Source organism: Anopheles coluzzii, chromosome X (assembly GCF_943734685.1).
Source record: "Anopheles coluzzii chromosome X, AcolN3, whole genome shotgun sequence".
NCBI lineage: Eukaryota > Metazoa > Arthropoda > Insecta > Diptera > Culicidae > Anopheles > Anopheles coluzzii.
The window spans coordinates 4,796,534-4,814,051 of NC_064669.1; the positions used below are offsets into that span (position 1 = coordinate 4,796,534).

Sequence of the window (17,518 nt, forward strand, 5' to 3'; positions counted from 1 at the left end):
TGGGACCCCCTGTTCCGTCTCATGCCATTCATTAGTCCGCTGCGTGCGGCGTCACACCATTATCATCCTTCTGCTTCCTTCCTGCCTGCGTTCCATGCGCTTCTGCTCTCTCCCTCTCCCCAAGTGCCACAGAATTGCTTGCGTGCGCATCTACACTTACCGTTGCCTTATCGTCCGCATGGTGGTTTGTCCGATGTTTGCAATCGGCAAATAAGACAAACCGTTCCCATCTCTTCCCCTCCTCCCTCCCGCATGCATGTAGATGTCGTGTTCCGCTGTTGTCACCTGTGCATCCCGTAGATAGACGTTGCATCGTTCATCGGTCGCTTCAATACACTACCGCAATCATAGCAACAACGCAACCAAAAAAAAAAAACAGACGCATACGGCTCCTGCCTTACTGTTCGTTTACAAACTACACATACCCAATACACACACCCACACACACAAACACACCGTTATGCATTCCAACCAAACTGTGTTTCAATGTGTAGCGCTGTCCGGAGCGACCTGAGCTCTTCCAACTAACTGTTTGTTTCTGTTTTCCATGTTCACCACCTCCGAAACACAACGCTCGAATCAACGGAAAAACAAAAAAAAACACGCGCAAAACCAGGCCGGTCGGCGTGTGGGGCAAAATCGTGGGCTCGCTGTGCGCGATTGCCGGTGTACTGACAATCGCACTGCCCGTACCGGTTATCGTCAGCAACTTCAACTACTTCTACCATCGGGAAACGGATCAGGAGGAGATGCAAAGTCAGAACTTCAATCACGTTACCAGCTGTCCGTATCTTCCTGGCACTCTGGGTAGGTCGCCGGCAAAGGCGAAACCGCGCCTGAACCGTATGCAACCGGCGTTGCGCAACAGCGGTTTTAAGCGGTGTCGTGTGTGTGGGTGTGTGTGTTAATGTCCGTTTTGTTTGTTTTCTTTTTTTTCTTTTTGCTCCGCAGGTCAACATCTAAAGAAAACTTCGTTGTCCGAATCGTCGTCCGACATGATGGACCTAGAGGACGGGGTCGAGACAACGCCCGGCCTATTAGGTGAACAAAATCGTATGGTTCCATTTTTAGGAGCGCATCTTACCGATAAACAACAATTGCAGCAGCAGCAACAGAACTGCTGTAAACAACCATCGAACGGTGGTGGTGGTGGTGGTGGTGGTTTAGGTGGTGGTGGCGGTGTAGGTAGCGGCGGCGGCGGCGGCGGCGGCGTTGGTGATATCGGTGGAGGCCTCGGTATTGGTGGGGGCAGTGGTGCCGGCGGTGTCGTCGGCGGTGCCGTCGGGGGCGTGGCCGGCGGTGCCGGCAGCATCGGTGGAACGAATAATAATTTACAACAACGCCATAATAGCGCTTTAGCTGTTAGTATCGAAACCGATGTCTGACTACTGGGTATGGCTATTTCTGCTAGTTTATATTATAATTTACCTTTATTTTTAATTATAGTTCTGTATTTAGGCTTCCGACGGTGCTCGCCTTGGTGGCCGGTGCGGTCGGGTGCGGGTTCGTCGCCTGTCCGTCGTCCTGTCATTGCTCTCCTACCCTGTCCTAGCCGTTGCCAGCGGTTTTTTTTCCCCCCCTTTCCGCCCCAAAACAAACAAAAATAAACATTTTGTTCCTCCTCCCCCCCCCCCCCCCCCATCATATCCCTTTCCTACCGGCCCGTGGTACTGTACTGCCGAGCGAGCACCAGAAGCGGCCTGTAAGTAAAGCATTGCTCCTTCATTAAACGCACCTTGACCTGGAATATGAATACAATATGATACAGCTTGAACTACACGTCACTCACACAACCACGCCTACTCACGCGCGCCCTCCCTATGTGTTCCCTTGTCTTGTTCGGTACGGTAAAAGTGAGAAGGAAATAGGATAGAGTGTAAGTGTGAAAGAGAGAAGAAAAGAAAAGCACACACACACACAGAATCAATTCGAAAGACAATCGGGATTATTTGGCATCGTTTAGTATCGTTTTTCTTCCATCAAAACAAAAAAAAACAAAAAGCTAAAGCCGGCTGCCAAAGCAATACTGTGTCCTGCGCCACTTCTTACTGCTACAGTTGACAAGCTTTCAATATTAATAAAAAAAGTGGCATCCAATATTAAATGTTGAAACAGAACTAGTAGAAAGATTGAAAGCAATTTTTGAAAAACATTCACGTTTCTTTACATACCCTTAAAAATGCCAAAAAAGATACTCTTGTCACGCGTGTTGCATAGTTACAGGCGGGCAGAATGACACTAGCAGTCCCTGCTTCGGCGCACAATGTTTACACAGTCAGCTTGTCCACTTGGCGACAGATCATGGAGGGGGGCAGGATCTATCTAAAAAACATTATATATAAAAACTAAAAAAGCCGTTGATTTTAAATTCCTAACCTAAAAGTAATTGCAAAAAAAAAAAACAAAATCAAAAAAAATATAAACCTAGCAAAACGGGAAACCTTCCAGACAAGAAAATCGCCTCGCACCAGTACTATCTCACCTGTAATTGTACGTTTCGATTCAGTTTCCGTTCTCTTTGTTGCCGTTTTTTGCTACCACTTGTTCCTTTTTCGTTGTTTTTCTGTTTTTTTTCTTTATTGTTTTTTTTTTCTTTTCTTTTGGCTACCGTTTTGGTAACCATCGTTTACTGTTTTATCGTTTCTACTTTGCCCTTTCACACACACACACACACACTCACACATACATGAACTGAAACACTCTCATGCAGGCTGATCTGTATGGATGCCCACCTTCCTATAAATGCTCCCGCAAACACGCGAGCCGGGCAGTGCTACTAGCTCTGTCTGCACTTCAGTCGCACACAGTCCCTTCTTCCACCCTCCCCCCCCGTTTCGCTCTCTGGCACGGGAGGCGTTCGCGCACTTTATATATCCATATCTATATAGGGAGCAAAACGGGGTGTGGACGGGGGAAGCAAACACGGGGCAGACTGGCTGCCAATTCTTCCGACAAGATTAGAGCTCAAGAACATGACATTCTCCATTCTTGTGGTCTCTTGTCTATACACACACACACACACACACACACACTCACACATTTACATACGCTCATACAGACAATGTGACCTCTACACTAACACACAGCAGACATTGCAACTGCCTTCGGTAGTGAAATTCCCACTTCAAAGTACACACACACACACAGTAGTCTGCGATCACTCTATCTCTTTGCTACGACCCCCTCTCTCTCACTCTCTCTCTCTCTTTTAGTTAGTTTGCTGCTCGCTAAGCAATATCCCGCAGCGTGCGCACACGCACACACACGCAGAGTACACCTGTGCGTGTGTGTGTGTGTGATTTGCGTGCCCTCTAGATCCTCTACCAAGCTCCACAAACGATCGGAATGATGCCTGTAGCCCGGCTGCTCGAATTGCCTGGTGCTGCTGCGTTTAGCTTGCTCGAAAGAAGCTCCCCCCTCCCCCCCCTGTAGCCTGTAGGTGTAGAGCGCGTGGCACCGTAGCTAGTTGTCTCTTTTCGTTCTGTTTTCTACTGCTCCCCGCGAGCGGAATGGGGCGGGGTCTAACCGACGCGGTCCGCGTCCAACGCGCTCTCTCTCGAGCTGTGTCGAGCTTGAGGATGTCTCCCTGTTCGCGGAAGATCACACAGATAACACAGATAACACACTCTCTCGAACGCGCACCACTGACAGATGCCGGCAAAAGCGGGAGAGCGAGAGAGAGAGAGAGAGGGCGAGAGAGTGAGTGAGGGCGCGAGAGATAATGTACAACATGGAAAGATCAACAATCGAACTACTCGTACCAACGTACTACTACCACATTCGACAGAAGACGATACGCAATTCGATCTCCGACTCTTGCTTTCCAAAAAAAAAAACACGACCTCGATGACGTGTACCGGACGTGTCAGACGACCTGACCGAAACGACTAAGACACAACCAACAGTGAAGTCCTATCCCTCCCAAAAGCCCTCGGTGGCGAACTGCGGCTGTCCCTGTCCCTTCCTAACCACAATGTTCCTCCAATGTCTGTGTTATGTTCCCGTGTACAGTACAACCTTCTAGTGCTCCCCCAAACTCGGCTCGGTCGCTCCTTCCTTTCGCGATCTGTCTGAAGCGGCTCCACTCTCTCACCCTCTCTCTCTCTCTCTCTCTCTCTCTCTCTTAGTCTCTCTCTAGCTACCACGCCGCAGACAGACGCGACTGTGTCGGAGGACGCACACATGAACCACACCATCTAACAATCTCTCCTTTTCTTTCTTTCTTTTTTCTCTGTCTCTCTCTCTCTCTCTCTCTCTCTCTCCTTCCTCCGATAGTGAAACGAACACTTCGCGCTATTTTTTGGCCAGCAGAGCTCATCCGCTGGCTGCCAGTTTCACCGAGAGCGGTCTGAACCGGTGTTTCCGTTTCCCTCCCCCCCACCCCTCCCCCCTCGTTTCGTTTCGTTTCCTCTTCCTGAACGGTCTCCCTAACGCCAACCGTAACGCCGCACAAGCGGGTAGAGTGGAGAGAAGAGGGAAGGAGGAGAAGGAGGAGCAGGAGGAGGAGAGGTGCGAAGAGGGAAGGAACAATAGCGACAACAACAACAACAACAACAACAGCCTCCTGAGAAAACCCGTCCCCTAGAGCCAACGATGGAGCACCGCCCGCCCGTTGCGCCTGCAGCAGAGAAGAGTCGACGGCTACGCCTCGACCGCCCGCAGTAGCAGCAGCAGCGACGCCATTTCCCCCACTCCCTCCCCCCCTCCCCATCTAACACCTCTCACTCTCTTTCTCTCGCTCTCTCTCTCTCTCTCTCTCTCTCTCGTGCACTCGCTCTCTGCAACGGGGAAACAAAAAATACGGGAGCAGATGTGGAGCAGCGATGGGATGCCGGCCCGCTTGTAGCCCCTCCCTCGCTTACCCCCATTACAGCAAGTAGTAGTGGTGATGGTGGTGTGGGTGGTGATTAGTAGTGGGACAGTAGCAGCAGCACCACCGCCAGTGTAACAGCATTGCCTAACTTCGGGCGGTTTTTCGTCGCGCGCAAACCAGAGAAGCGGACGACGACGACGAGCAGCAGCAGCAGCAGCAGCAGTACCGCAGCAGCATCCTTCCCGGTCCGGCTAGTGAAACCACGTCAGTGCATCAAGATTAGTGTATGTGGATTAGGTTGTAAGAACGTGTTTTATCGGGCAAATGTCAACCGATTAAAAAGCAAAACAAGCAAGCAAGCAAACAAAACAAAAAAAAAATACTAGACAAAATACTCTCGTATAGGGCGTCTTACACTGTAAAAACGATCGCGTCCAGGGTCAGTCGACGCGCGCGCAGCCGGCTCGCTTTACACTGTTTTCCCGTTGTTTGAGCAAGAAAAAGCAAAAGCCGCCAAAAAGTGAAAGTGAACGTAAACATGATACCAAAAACAAACAAACAAACAAAGAAAAACCAAAAAAAAAACAAACAAACAAAAAACACGCTAAAGAGAACAAGCAGGGAAACAATCAGCCTACTCCATGCGCACTATCAAGCACCGTTTCTCTCAACAATATATCCGACACGCTGCATATCTAGCCTTTAGCCAGTACCATACTCCATACACTGCTCATCCCGTCTCCCTCCCAGCTAGCAAATCACTCTAAAAACAAACAAAAAAGATGGCTGAGCGAAAAGTACAGGGCACCGAGACCAAGAGAGAGACAGAGAGAGAGAGAGAAAGAGAGAGAGAGAGAGCAAGCGATCGAAAGGTGTAATAGAGCGAGACAAACAGATAGAGAACATAGATAGAGCGAAGAGTAGGAAACCACGGGGCAACATACACACATACACACACACATACACACAAACGTGTCCGTTCCACTCGTCCGACGCGAGTCCGGCGAGAGCTGAGCAGCGCAGTAATATTATTCGCAGTTTAGTTGCGTATTTTGCAACAACAACAACAAAAACAAACAAAACCTTTTTCAGCTACTGGTCCAACCCAAAAACCAAACAAACAAAACTTTAATGTAAAGGTGTGAAAAGGAAACCCGAAAACAAACAAAAAAAACGCGAAAGGAGAGGATGGGAAGGGGGAAGGAGTGTAAGACACGCACCTGTTTCAAGAAGAGAAGAAGACAACAAGTACGCTAGGGAGATAGCCGCGCGAGAGGCAAATTAAAGTAGTTAAGCAGTGAACGCTACGCAAAAAACCCGATAGCGGCAAAGCTAAACTAGGGCTAACGTTTTAATATGAGGGATGGGAAAAGGAAATGAGAAACCTACCACTACTACTACTACTACTACTACTACTACTACTACTACTACTACTACTACTACTACAACTTTAACTACTACCACTGTTACAAAGGAAGGAAGAAGAAAAGAGGAAGAAAAAACAACCAACAGCTAAACCAAAGGGAACGAAACCAAAAAGTAAATAAATAATCAATAATTAATGACACGGTGAGATAGACACAAAAGGATGAAGCAAAGCAGAAACAGACGAAACAAAAAGGAAAACACACAGAAACACAAATTCATTTGCAATTACTACTTCATAACAAATTAAACACACAAGCTCAAGAACTTAACAATCGAAGCAGCAACATAAAGAAAACAACAACAACAACAACAACAACAGAGAGCAACATACAGAAAACAACAACAACAGAGAGCAAGCTTAGAGTAATGGCTGGCAATAGAAAACCTGCAAGCGTGTAGAATGAATGAAGACGAACACACACACACACACCCACACATACAAACACACGCGCGCGCGCGAAATACAACGCTCTCTCTCTTTCTCTCCTTCTCTCTCTCTATGTCTCTCTATCCCGCTCTCGCGCTCTTTCTCTCTCTCTCTCTCTCTCTCTCTCTAAGGTCTTTGTTATGGAAATTAATCGGCAGCAACTACAATTACCGATACGAAGCTGCAAGCTATAAGAGAGAGAAAGTGAGAGAGAGAGAATGAGAAAGAGAGAGAGAGCTACAGGGAAAGATAGTTATCAGGAGAAGACAATGCCAAAGGGCAACGCTAGTAAGTCAAAGTCATACCCATACATCCCCCCCCCCCGCCTCCTTTTTTGTCTGACATTTCTCATTAAAAATCTATTCAGACATACACGAACGCGAGCCTTCACATCGCACTGTCACGATGGCGAACGATTGTCCGGTAACGTAGGCCACGTAGAGGGCGCAGCAGCAGCGGCAGATCGATAGTAGTGTGTAGTGTGCGTCTTAGTGTATTCCGCGCGTGTGCGCGCGCGCGCTTGTTCGCGAACCAAAGCTGTGTTAGTAAGCTGATGCGTACTAGGTACTGTTATAGTGTTAGTTGCACGATGAGATAGAACAGGCCCGTCCCTCTTGTTCCAAATGTCTTCGTTATCAAGAGAAACCTTGTCCAAAGTCTTCAAACAGCTCTTTAAATAATACTCCTACTACTACTACTACTACTACTACTACTACTACTAAAACTAAACATGAATCAAGCAGGAAAGGTAGTTCATACGACATATGACACAGACAGACACACTTTCTACACTAAGACAACAGGGGAGGCAATAAAAAAAAAAACAAAGCAAGCGTCGATGCCGACGCAAACATTAGACGACGAACCCAGCACACGCTGGGCTCGTGCTCTCCCTCCCGAAATGTGTGTAGATATTCCTTTCGGTTTCTTTCTTCTGCCACATCTTACTACGAATTCTTATCTAATAAGCGTTACCGTCCCGCGCTGGGTCGGGCACCCTACGTACGAGCGGGAAATGGTGCAGTTGAGCGATCGAAATACACGCGTACTTAAGCTAAAGGCAAAACCCAAACTGAGGGACATTTTTGTTTTTGTTATGCTTGAGTAAGTCAAAGGAGGCAAACAAACAAAAAACAACTTAACTAAATCTCTTACCTACGTTTTAGCCTTGCGGGCAAATTAGGCAGATAACTACACACCTACAGACACAGAGGACGGACAGTGGAATGGGACAGCGAAGCTTAGGGTGAAGGTGGTAGATACAGTATCGTAGACGATGCGTAACAAGGTAGAAAAGAAACTAGCGAAAGTGATAGACGAAGAAAGAGAGTATGATGGAGATATGAGAAAGAGAGAGAGAGAGAGAAAGCGAGAGAAAGGGGAAAGTGAGAGAGAGGAAGAGAAGTGGTGACTATAATCTCAGCTATTTCAACGAATGGTTGATGTATTTCAATTTCAATCTCTCTCCCTTTATCTCTCTCTCTCTCTCTCCCTCTTTCTTTCTCTCTCTCTCTCTCTGTCTCTGTCTCTTTCAGTCTCGAAATGCTTCATTGTCCGTATCTAGCCAGAAACGAAACAAACTAAATTCTAAATAAACGTCCTATACGTCCTCTAATACCTGACGGGCTCGTGCTGATCAATTTTTTTTTTTATTGTTTTTCAATGCAGGGAAGGAAAATGGAATGAAATGGAGGAAGAGAAAATGGTGAAGGAAAGGTCTGCCACGGCTATTCTTCACACACTATTTCGCATTTCGTTTTTGTGCTTCTCCCTCGCTGGGAAAGAGTAGAAGAGAAGTATTGTTGCGAACTGACTCAACTACAGCTACGCACACAAACTCGCGTGCGTGCGATGCCATCCATCACTATATCTTCACTTCTCCCTCTTCTCTCGCTCTTCCTTCCTGCCTTTTCCACTTTCTTACACTCGGTCCCTCGGCAACTCTCTCTCTCTCTCTCTCTTTCTCTCTCGCAAAACAAAGCAACCACAACAGGCAAACAAAAAACACAAACAAATAATGAGGATGTTATAGGTAGGAGTAAAACTTCAGTAGAAGCTCTTAATCAGATTGATTTACTCTATCAAATATATTTAATTTCTTCTTATCAACTAAATGGAGAAAGAGTTCACGCAATGCTCTTTATAGACTTAAATCCAGCTGAACCGTGGGAGTGGTAGAGCAGAGGTAGTTGGTAGCAGAGGCTCACGAACAACAATCGGCAGAATCGGCAGCACACACACACTAGTGACACTAAAACGATACATCATCATCAACATAAAAAAAAAAAAAACAAACTTTAGTAAGCAAGCGGTAAACAGCGATAAAGCGTTAAGAAAGAAGCAACAAAACACCACGTGAAAACAGTGAAACATTCAAACCAAACTTTACAAACATCTACCACAACACCTACAAGTTCACTACAAGACAGGACCTCAGTGTAGAAGATAAAACAAAACAGCATAGAAAACGTGCAGATTAAGATGTAAAACTGCAGAGAGAAACTAAAATGGCGTGTGTAAGCTAGCACCGTGTAAATGACACTAGCAACAAAACCGCAATCGCTGAAAAGTGGAAAAAGAAAGAAAAAAAAAGGAAAAAAATAAACTCAATACCAAAACCTAAAACACAAGGATGAAAACCACAGGAGACAAACAAACAGAACGAACAAAACAAAAAGAGTAACAAAACACACACACAAGTAACGAAGAGTAGAATAACAAACAAACACACACACACACACACAAACACAACTGTTAAGGAAAAAGTGCTGCCATCCCAATTGTTGCGTCCTTTTTATTACACACTAATACACTACGTTACTCGGGCTGACCACTCCGTAATCTCGTAAAACCGAACGGGCCGGAAAAGCAGTGGAGGAGGTTGTGTTGTAGCGGAGCCGGCACAAAGCCGGACACATCGACACATCTCGACTGAGTAATGGAAACAAAAACCAAACGTCAAACGTTTGCTGTGGTTTAGATTAGCACCCATACACAGGGACATCTCTTTATCTCTCTTCACCTTACACCTTGTCCCTTAATGTAACCTGGACTCTTAGTATCTGTTTAGCTGTCTCGCTCTCTCTCTCTCTTTCTCTCTCTCTCTCTCTCTCTCACTTCATCTCTCTCTTCACCGCTGTCTCTCTCTCTCTTACACATATTGCTTTTTTCCTTTAGTTTCACACTGTATTTCCGTTTCTCGCTCTTTTGTCTCTTTCTGATTTTCTAATGATTGTCTCTTATTTTTTATTTCTGTTTTGCTATCTCCTCTTTGTGTTGTTATTTGTTTATTTTCCTCCTTTAACAAAGGTTCGGTTGATTTTTTTTTCTCCTCTTGTTTACATTCAGCTTGGTTTGTCTTTCATTTTGGTATTTTTCTGATTTCGGTTGAGTTTTCTTCCCTTTGTTTTCGGTTCGATTTTTGATTGGTATGATTTTTTATATTGCTTTGATGATTTTTAATAATTATTATATCACAAAACCTGCAAGTTTGAGTAAACCGGAATACAGTTTCGCATTTTTTGCTTATGATGACCATACTTGCAAGATTGTACATTCACAACGACTAAAGATCGTACCAAAAACTCGAAAACCAGCTGACCAAAGGAATGTGCTGATGGAGGTTACAAGCGCTACCAGTGCTTCGCTGCGAGCCCGTCGCAGACGCTCAAACCCAGCCAAATGTCAATTAAACGCCACAAGCACGGGCAGCTTCCGATGCAGCCCACTGTACGCCTACCGCTGTGACTTGCTTGCGTGATCCCTTCTTCGCTTGTTTCACTGTGTTTTATACTGTCTTGGAACATTGCTGTTTGTTCGAACACGCTATCTCGGCTGCAAACTGGACCCGCACTGAACGATACCGACGCTAAGGCTGTGCCCTAACATACCGTTTGACCTCACGAACGACCCACAAAACTTAGTCCTAGTACGGTGGTGCGTAAAAGAAAGAGAGAGAGAGAGACAAAGAGAGGTAACTCAAAGCCGTTGATCAACATCACCAACATCAGTTGCACGTGGGCAAGAGAGAAAACACGCCAAAATCATCCAATCCAGAAAGAGTAACAGGAGCAAACAATAAACAATAACCAAGAAGTAGTAGCAAACAAACAGCAGCCTATCACACTGAACATGCAAACACACCAACACACAAAAAAGTCCCAAAACGCACGCAAAATTCTAATATAAACTAGGGAAAATTTAGAAAAAAAAACAAACAGTGTAAAGAGAGAGAGAGAGAAAGAGCTTGCGAGTGAGAGAAAAATGGCGCGATAGAAACAGAAGAATAACAAGAAGAAGAAGAAGAAAAAACTAAATTGTGCATGAAAACAATAACACCAAAAACCAAGAATAAGAAGATGAGAGAGAGAGAGAGAGAGAGTGAGTGTGTATGCTAATAAAACTAATGAAAACAAAACAGAGCGAAACAGGAGTTAATAAAAACAACTGCAACAGTGTAACATTTGCCAAAACTAAATGAAAATAATTCCATAAAATGAACAAGATCTTAAATAACTGGCAAAACGAGAGAGAGAGAGAGAGAGAGATAAAGAGAGAAAGAGAGAAGAGCAGATAAAACAGCTTCACGGTGAAAAATAAGTAAAAAAGTAAACATCTTGCAAGCGACGTAGGAAAGGGCAATAAACAAACAAATAGAGGAAGAGATACAGATAGAGAGAGACAGTGAAAGAGGCAGATAGACAGCCCCAGATAAAGACATACACAAAGCAACAGAGAGGCAAAAAAGGTGTGCGAGTGAGAAAGTGAAAAATAACCAAAGAAAAATTGTAATCTTAACGCGTATTCATTACCCAACCAAAACAAAAAAAATCGAATAGCAACAGCGAGCTCTCCAGTTAATGCCGGTAATATACGGTAGCGAGCGACGACTCGTTTTTTTTTTTTTTTTTTTTTTTTTTTGCAAACGACACTGAGATGCAAAACAAACAAAAAAAAAACACACAAGGAAAATAAATACTTATACATATACATTTATTGGCAGTTGGGCGGCGCCGGCCCGGTAAGAAAAAAAGGGGAACTGTTGCTATCGTTTTTAACTCTTAGTAGCGCTACACGCCCTAACATTGTTTGTGCAGAGAGAGAGAGAGAGAGAGAGAGAGAGAGAGAGAACAAGATCGAGAGACAGAATGGGAGGGAGAGAAAGGTCGAAAAGGGAATAAACATAACGCTATTAGGCTAGGCTTTTGTGCAACAAGCAATAGAGAAGGCTCCGGAAAGGGTTGTTTTGAGGAGGGGGGGGGGGGGAGACGAGAGCTAAGCTTGCATTCAGAAAAAAAAACACACACACACATACAGACACACATACACCAATATGTATATTTATACATGTACACACACACACACACACACACACTCAAAAAAGGTCATCATACCCCGCCAGCTACAGGTAGCTATTAAAAAAAAAAAGCAAACCCTGCCCGAATGAGCACACTGACGAGCGCCCCTTTAGCGATAGAAAGAATGAGAAAGAAAGAGAAAAAGAGAGAAATATTAAGTAGAAGAAATCTGCATTCTTTTAGCAAAAATTGTGAGCGAGAAAAAAAGAGAGAGACAGAGAGAGAAAGAGAGAGAGAGCGAGTGTGTGTAGAGTAGTGGAGCCAGGCAGCGAGGAGAGGAGGAATCGTTGTAGAAACATAAGATTTACCTTTTTAGATAGTCCTTTAACAAAGCAAACAAAAATAAGGTTAAAAAAGAAAGGTCAGCGAAGTGCAAACAAGTAAAAGCTAGCAAAATCCACCATTGCCATTTGCAAAAAAAAAAACAAAACAAAACAAAACAAAACAAAAAAATACCAAAAAAAAAACTACCAAAACCAAAACCAAAAATCCGATTCCGTTCTAGTAGTGGTGCGTGCTCGGTGCGATAAATCCGCACCAAGCGAGCGAAAGGCGACAACGGTCAAGGCACAGGCGCAGGCCGATCCTATCTCCTATCTCCTTGCCGCCGTTGTGTTTGCGTTCCACTTTTTCTCTATTTAAACATTAAAAAGCAACCAAAAAAAAAACCAAAAACCAAAAACGGCATACTTTTTAAATAAACGAAACTCGTGCCACTCTCGCTGGGTTTTTGCGCTGCTTTGCGTTTGCTCCAGGGTCTGGTGTCCAGTGTTCGGGAATGGGCGATGGGACGGGGCAGGCAGGCCGGCCAACAACAGAACGTTGGTGGCAAATCACACACACACACTCACATACACACACGCCACACGCCACACGTTCAGTAATCCTTCCCTTTTTACCTTTTTCGAGACGTGCTTGCGCGTAGTGTAACAAAGATACACAAACACACAAAACAAACAAACAAAACCAACCAAAATGTCCAAACCAAAGCTAAGACTCAGCTGCGCGCGAGTAAACATTAAATCAAACTAAAGCAAACGTTTAATGAATAAAAGCAGAAAAGAAAGAAAGAAAGCAACATAATAAAGAGTAGCGCAGGGAGAAGAGGGAGCGCCTCCCCCCCCCCTCCCTCCCCCCTTTTTCTAGCATGTAAGTTTGTCGCCACATCCGCTTCTGTTAGTTAGTCCTAACGTGTAGAAAACAAGAGACGATAAAATCAAGCTAGGTGTAAGGATGCACGGGGAAAGGAGACGACAGCGAAATGCGAGGAAGCGGTAGCAAGCCGCGTAGTAGAGAGCGTGGAAACGCATCAACACACACACACATACAACACACACTTCCACAGGCAGTACACGCAAGAAGAAGAAAAAAAAACCGGTACACGGACGCCCCTCTCCCCTTAAACAAGCACCGACGTTCGTTCTGACTGGTCCGAGCCCGAGTCATCAGCCAATCTAGTTAATATGTCACCTAATATAAAATAATTAAAAACAAAAAAGATTTAAAAAAAACACACACACAACATACACACACACACATATATACACAAGAGAGCCATTATCCATAACTTCTTTCCTTGCTTCCTTAAACGTTTTTTCTTAGAGTGCAATGCCGGCTTGTAGAAACAGCAAAACTAACAAAGCAAACGTGAACAGGGAGAACCACCATTCACTCGTGCAGCAGCAGCAGCAGCAGCAGCAGCAGCAAAAAAAAGCAGTTAAAACTTACCACAGCAGAACAACCCAAAGAAACAAACAAACAAACAAACAAACAAACAAAACATCTTCTTAAAAACATGTGCGTATGTTTAGGTAATAGAGATGAGAGTAGGGAAGGAAAAGGGAAAAGAGGAGGAGGAGAAGGAGGAGGAGGAGGAGAAGAGAGGAAAAAATCATTTACGAAACATGACATTAACTTACACAAGGACATCCAGGAGGGAGGCGGCAGGATGGAAGAGTGAAACGGAAGGGATGACGAAACCTATTGTAGAAATTAAACAAACAAACAAACAAACAAACAAAAAAACTAAACCAAGCAAACAGCCAAGCAAACGCAGCTAAGCTAAATTCGATGCGAAATAAAACAAAACAGCAAAAACAAAAAAGAACCGAAAAAAAATGACAAAACAAAATAAGAACCTAGCATGTAAGGGCATATTTAGTAGTTCAGCAACATGAACAGAAAAAAAACAGAATTAAAAAAAAAAAAAGCTTGGTACCAAAATACAGAACTAAAAAAAAAAAACAAAACAACAATACAGATAGTGCGAAAGTTGAAGATACGCAACAACGGTAAAGGGTGCGCGCGGCGCAGTCATACATGCAAAATTAATTAAATTTAACAACAAACGGCAACAACAACAACAACAACAAAAAAGACGCAAAAGACCGTGACAAGCAAACGAGAGTAAAATGCAAAAAAAAAAAAAACCAAACCAAACCAAACCAAAACAAACGCGAAAACAAAAAACGCAGCGAAGTTGCGACTATACATAAATATACATAATAATATAAGCAAACGATGGAAACCGATTGATATCGATCGTCAATGTGGGCGGCGGGTGGGCGAAATTGGTGAAATGCGCTGCGCATAGTATAGCAGCTATAAACGGCGAAAACCAAAAAAAAAGAAAGAAAGAAAGAAAGAAAAGAAAGCAACAAACCAAACAACAAACCAAACAAAAAATTAACAAAAAGGAAGCAAAAAAACCAACAACAAAAAAAAATAAACATTTTTCCCAAAATCTGCAATTATTATCTTTAAAGCAAATCGCGTAACGATAAAACCGCCACTTCCCCCCCCCCCTCCCCTTCCCCTCCTCTTCCCCCTCCTACCACTTTCCCCTGCCCTTTGCTCCAACTGGTCCCTTCTTCCCTAGGAAGGAAAGCATAGCAAAAAAAAAAATAAAACAAAAATAAACACAAACGCAGCAAGCGAATGGAAGCAGACAACTAGGATGCAAAGGCAAAGCAAACAAGCAAACAAAATAAACAAAATACTAGAGCAAATGAGCGGGCGCAACTGCGTGCGGGGAGCCGGAATGCGAGGCAAACGCCTTGTGTGAGTGGGGGCGCGGAGCGTGGCGGGCAGGAGCGTGTGAATGCGGGGAGGGGAGGCGTGAAAGCAAGAGGCTGCGAAGAACGATGGCAACACATAGAATTAAGCGAAGTCCGCAAAAAAAAAACCCCTTTCCCGAATTTCTTCCTCTTTTGGATAGCGTACAGGAGCGGCCGGCCGGTTTTGCCTACCCGTGTGCAAAAGGGGCCGGTAGTGTGTGTGTGGCGCGTGTGTGAAGCGAACATGAGTGTTGTAGTTAAATGAAGAAAGAGAGAGAGAGAGAGAGAGAGAGAGAGAAACTCACACACAGACGCTAAACAGATAGCGAAAGCAGAACTACAAGGGGGAAAAAATCGCAGAAGAAATAATAATAATAATGAAAATAATAATATTAATAATAATAATAAAAATAATAATAATAATAATAATAATAATAATAATAATAATAATAATAATAATAATAATAATGATACAAATAATAATAATGAAAATAGTAATAATAATAACATTGAAATGTTGAGAGACACAGTAGCGGCAGAGGGAAGCAGCAGTGCAACAGCGCGAAAGGAAAAGATAGAGAGTGGGTAAAAAGATAGGCATAGAAAAAGAAAGAAAGAGAAAGAAGAAAGAGAGAAGAGCGAAAATACACACACAAGCAGTGAACCAAAATTCTTATGATTAAAACAAAAAAAAAGTAAGCTTAACTAAAACCCATTTTAAATAAGCAGATATCTCTTTAAAGGAAAAAAAAAAACAAAACAAAAAACGAAACATACAAGCAAACGTAGCAAAATGGACAAGGCAGGCTCGTATATTAAACGCTAGTAATTAGACAAACACACTCCCACACACACACACACACACACACACACACACACACACACACACACACCAAACGGTGAACAATAGAGACTCGCTCCCCAAAATGGCAGAAGCAGGACGGGCGAAACGGAACCTCAAACGTCATCGTGTGAAGTAGCGCGCAAAAAAGGGGGGTGGTACGTGAGGAAGGGTGAGAGAGAGAGAGAGGAGAGGTAGAGCAATGAGTGACAGCAACAAGGTAGCGTAGCCGCATACCGCACACAACCAAAGAAGCCAACCAAAGATATGCCACACTCAGCTGCTAAAACCAAAACCAGAAACAAACGGGTTAGGAGTGTGCAACAGTGAGCCAACAAGGAGAGCGAACTTTTGCAATCAAAAGGCGACGAGGGCAAGGTAGTGCAGAAAGGATAATGTGATGGAGAAAATGGAAGGCAAGAAAGAGGAGAAAAGAAACGAGAGAGCGCGGGACAGAGGAGATTGTCGCTGCAATACGATTGATAATCGCTGAATTTTGAATACTAAATATATTGCAACATTCCTGTAAACCCCAACGAAAGCTAAAGTTTTGTCAACACAAATCACAAACTATTCAGAGAAGAAGCAAAAAACCCCCCACAAAATCTAACTCGTTTGCAAAGCCTTCAAATAGTTTGCTTACCTGCCTTTTACCTTCTCTAATTTTCCTTTTCTATTTGATTGCATTATTAACGCAACAGACAAAAACCGGGTGAAACCGGATCGAGGTGAAGGTGAACACTGGAAAACCTCTTGCCGATCGATTTCTCCCACTCCAATGCTCCCATGAAACCAGCGCTTTCTCGCTCCTTCCTCAAAACAACAACAGGAATCGCGGAAGCATAGCCGCCTGTCGGATTCTAGTAAGAAACAGCGAATAGGATTAAAGCAGAAACAAAAGCAGCGAATAGGAAAAGCGTGACATGAAAACAGACAGAAGCGAAGAAATATATCAAAGAAGTAAGCGTTATAGAATAGAAAGGATAGAAAGAAAAAAAAGAAGAAAAAAACCAAGAAAAGAGAGAACGAAAGAGATGGGGAGAAAATCTGAATAAAAACCAGTTTGTTCCAGGTTCGTCTGTTCGTGACCGTTTGAGGTAGTGCTTGCGCTGCGTGCGATTCTTAGCAGAGGGTGGCCCGTCCCTTTCCCACCCTCCATTCCCGCACATCACTGTTTCCTTGCACGATATCACCCATCCACCCGTTTTCCTCTTTATAGCGCATCTTCTGCAAAGCTATAATCTGCCAACTATCGCTCGTTAATGGGTTTCTTTTCCACATACTTTATTGTACGTTCAGAGGCAAGCGAAGTAAAAAGTAAAACTACAAACACACACACACACACACACACACACACACACACACACACACACACACACACACAAACACTGAGACGTAAAAGAAATATCCCTCTACACTGCAACAAACACTCACATACACAGGGCACAGGAGAGAAACACAGGAAAGGGAAAGGGCGACAACAACAACAACAACAGCAAAATGAAAATAATAACGGTATGGCAAAAACAGAAACAGAAACAGAAACAAAACAAACCAAAACCAACAAAAAGCTTTACTTAATAAAATTAAACTTAA

At 43.9% G+C, this 17,518-nt stretch overlaps 3 protein-coding genes across 7 annotated transcripts in view; all 3 read left to right on the forward strand.

The window, feature by feature from the left end:
- LOC120958335 (potassium voltage-gated channel protein Shaker) overlaps nt 1-13,719 on the forward strand; it is a 119,797-nt gene extending 106,078 nt beyond the window's left edge. For 3 of the 4 annotated variants that reach the window (XM_049609594.1, XM_049609593.1, XM_049609596.1), the window contains exons 10-12: nt 617-807; nt 952-1,392; nt 4,276-13,719. In XM_049609594.1, coding sequence (XP_049465551.1) covers nt 617-807; nt 952-1,385 — 625 coding nt within the window. In that variant the 3' untranslated portion in view covers nt 1,386-1,392; nt 4,276-13,719. The remainder of the gene's footprint in view (nt 1-616; nt 808-951; nt 1,393-4,275) is intronic. The other variant, XM_049609598.1, reaches the window with a different exon arrangement.
- The window catches only part of LOC120959623 (serine protease HTRA2, mitochondrial), a 377,171-nt gene that overhangs the window by 301,785 nt on the left and 57,868 nt on the right, over nt 1-17,518 (forward strand). The window lies entirely within an intron of this gene.
- Nucleotides 1-17,518, forward strand: part of LOC120957074 (oligopeptidase A) — a 302,182-nt gene that overhangs the window by 178,076 nt on the left and 106,588 nt on the right. The window lies entirely within an intron of this gene.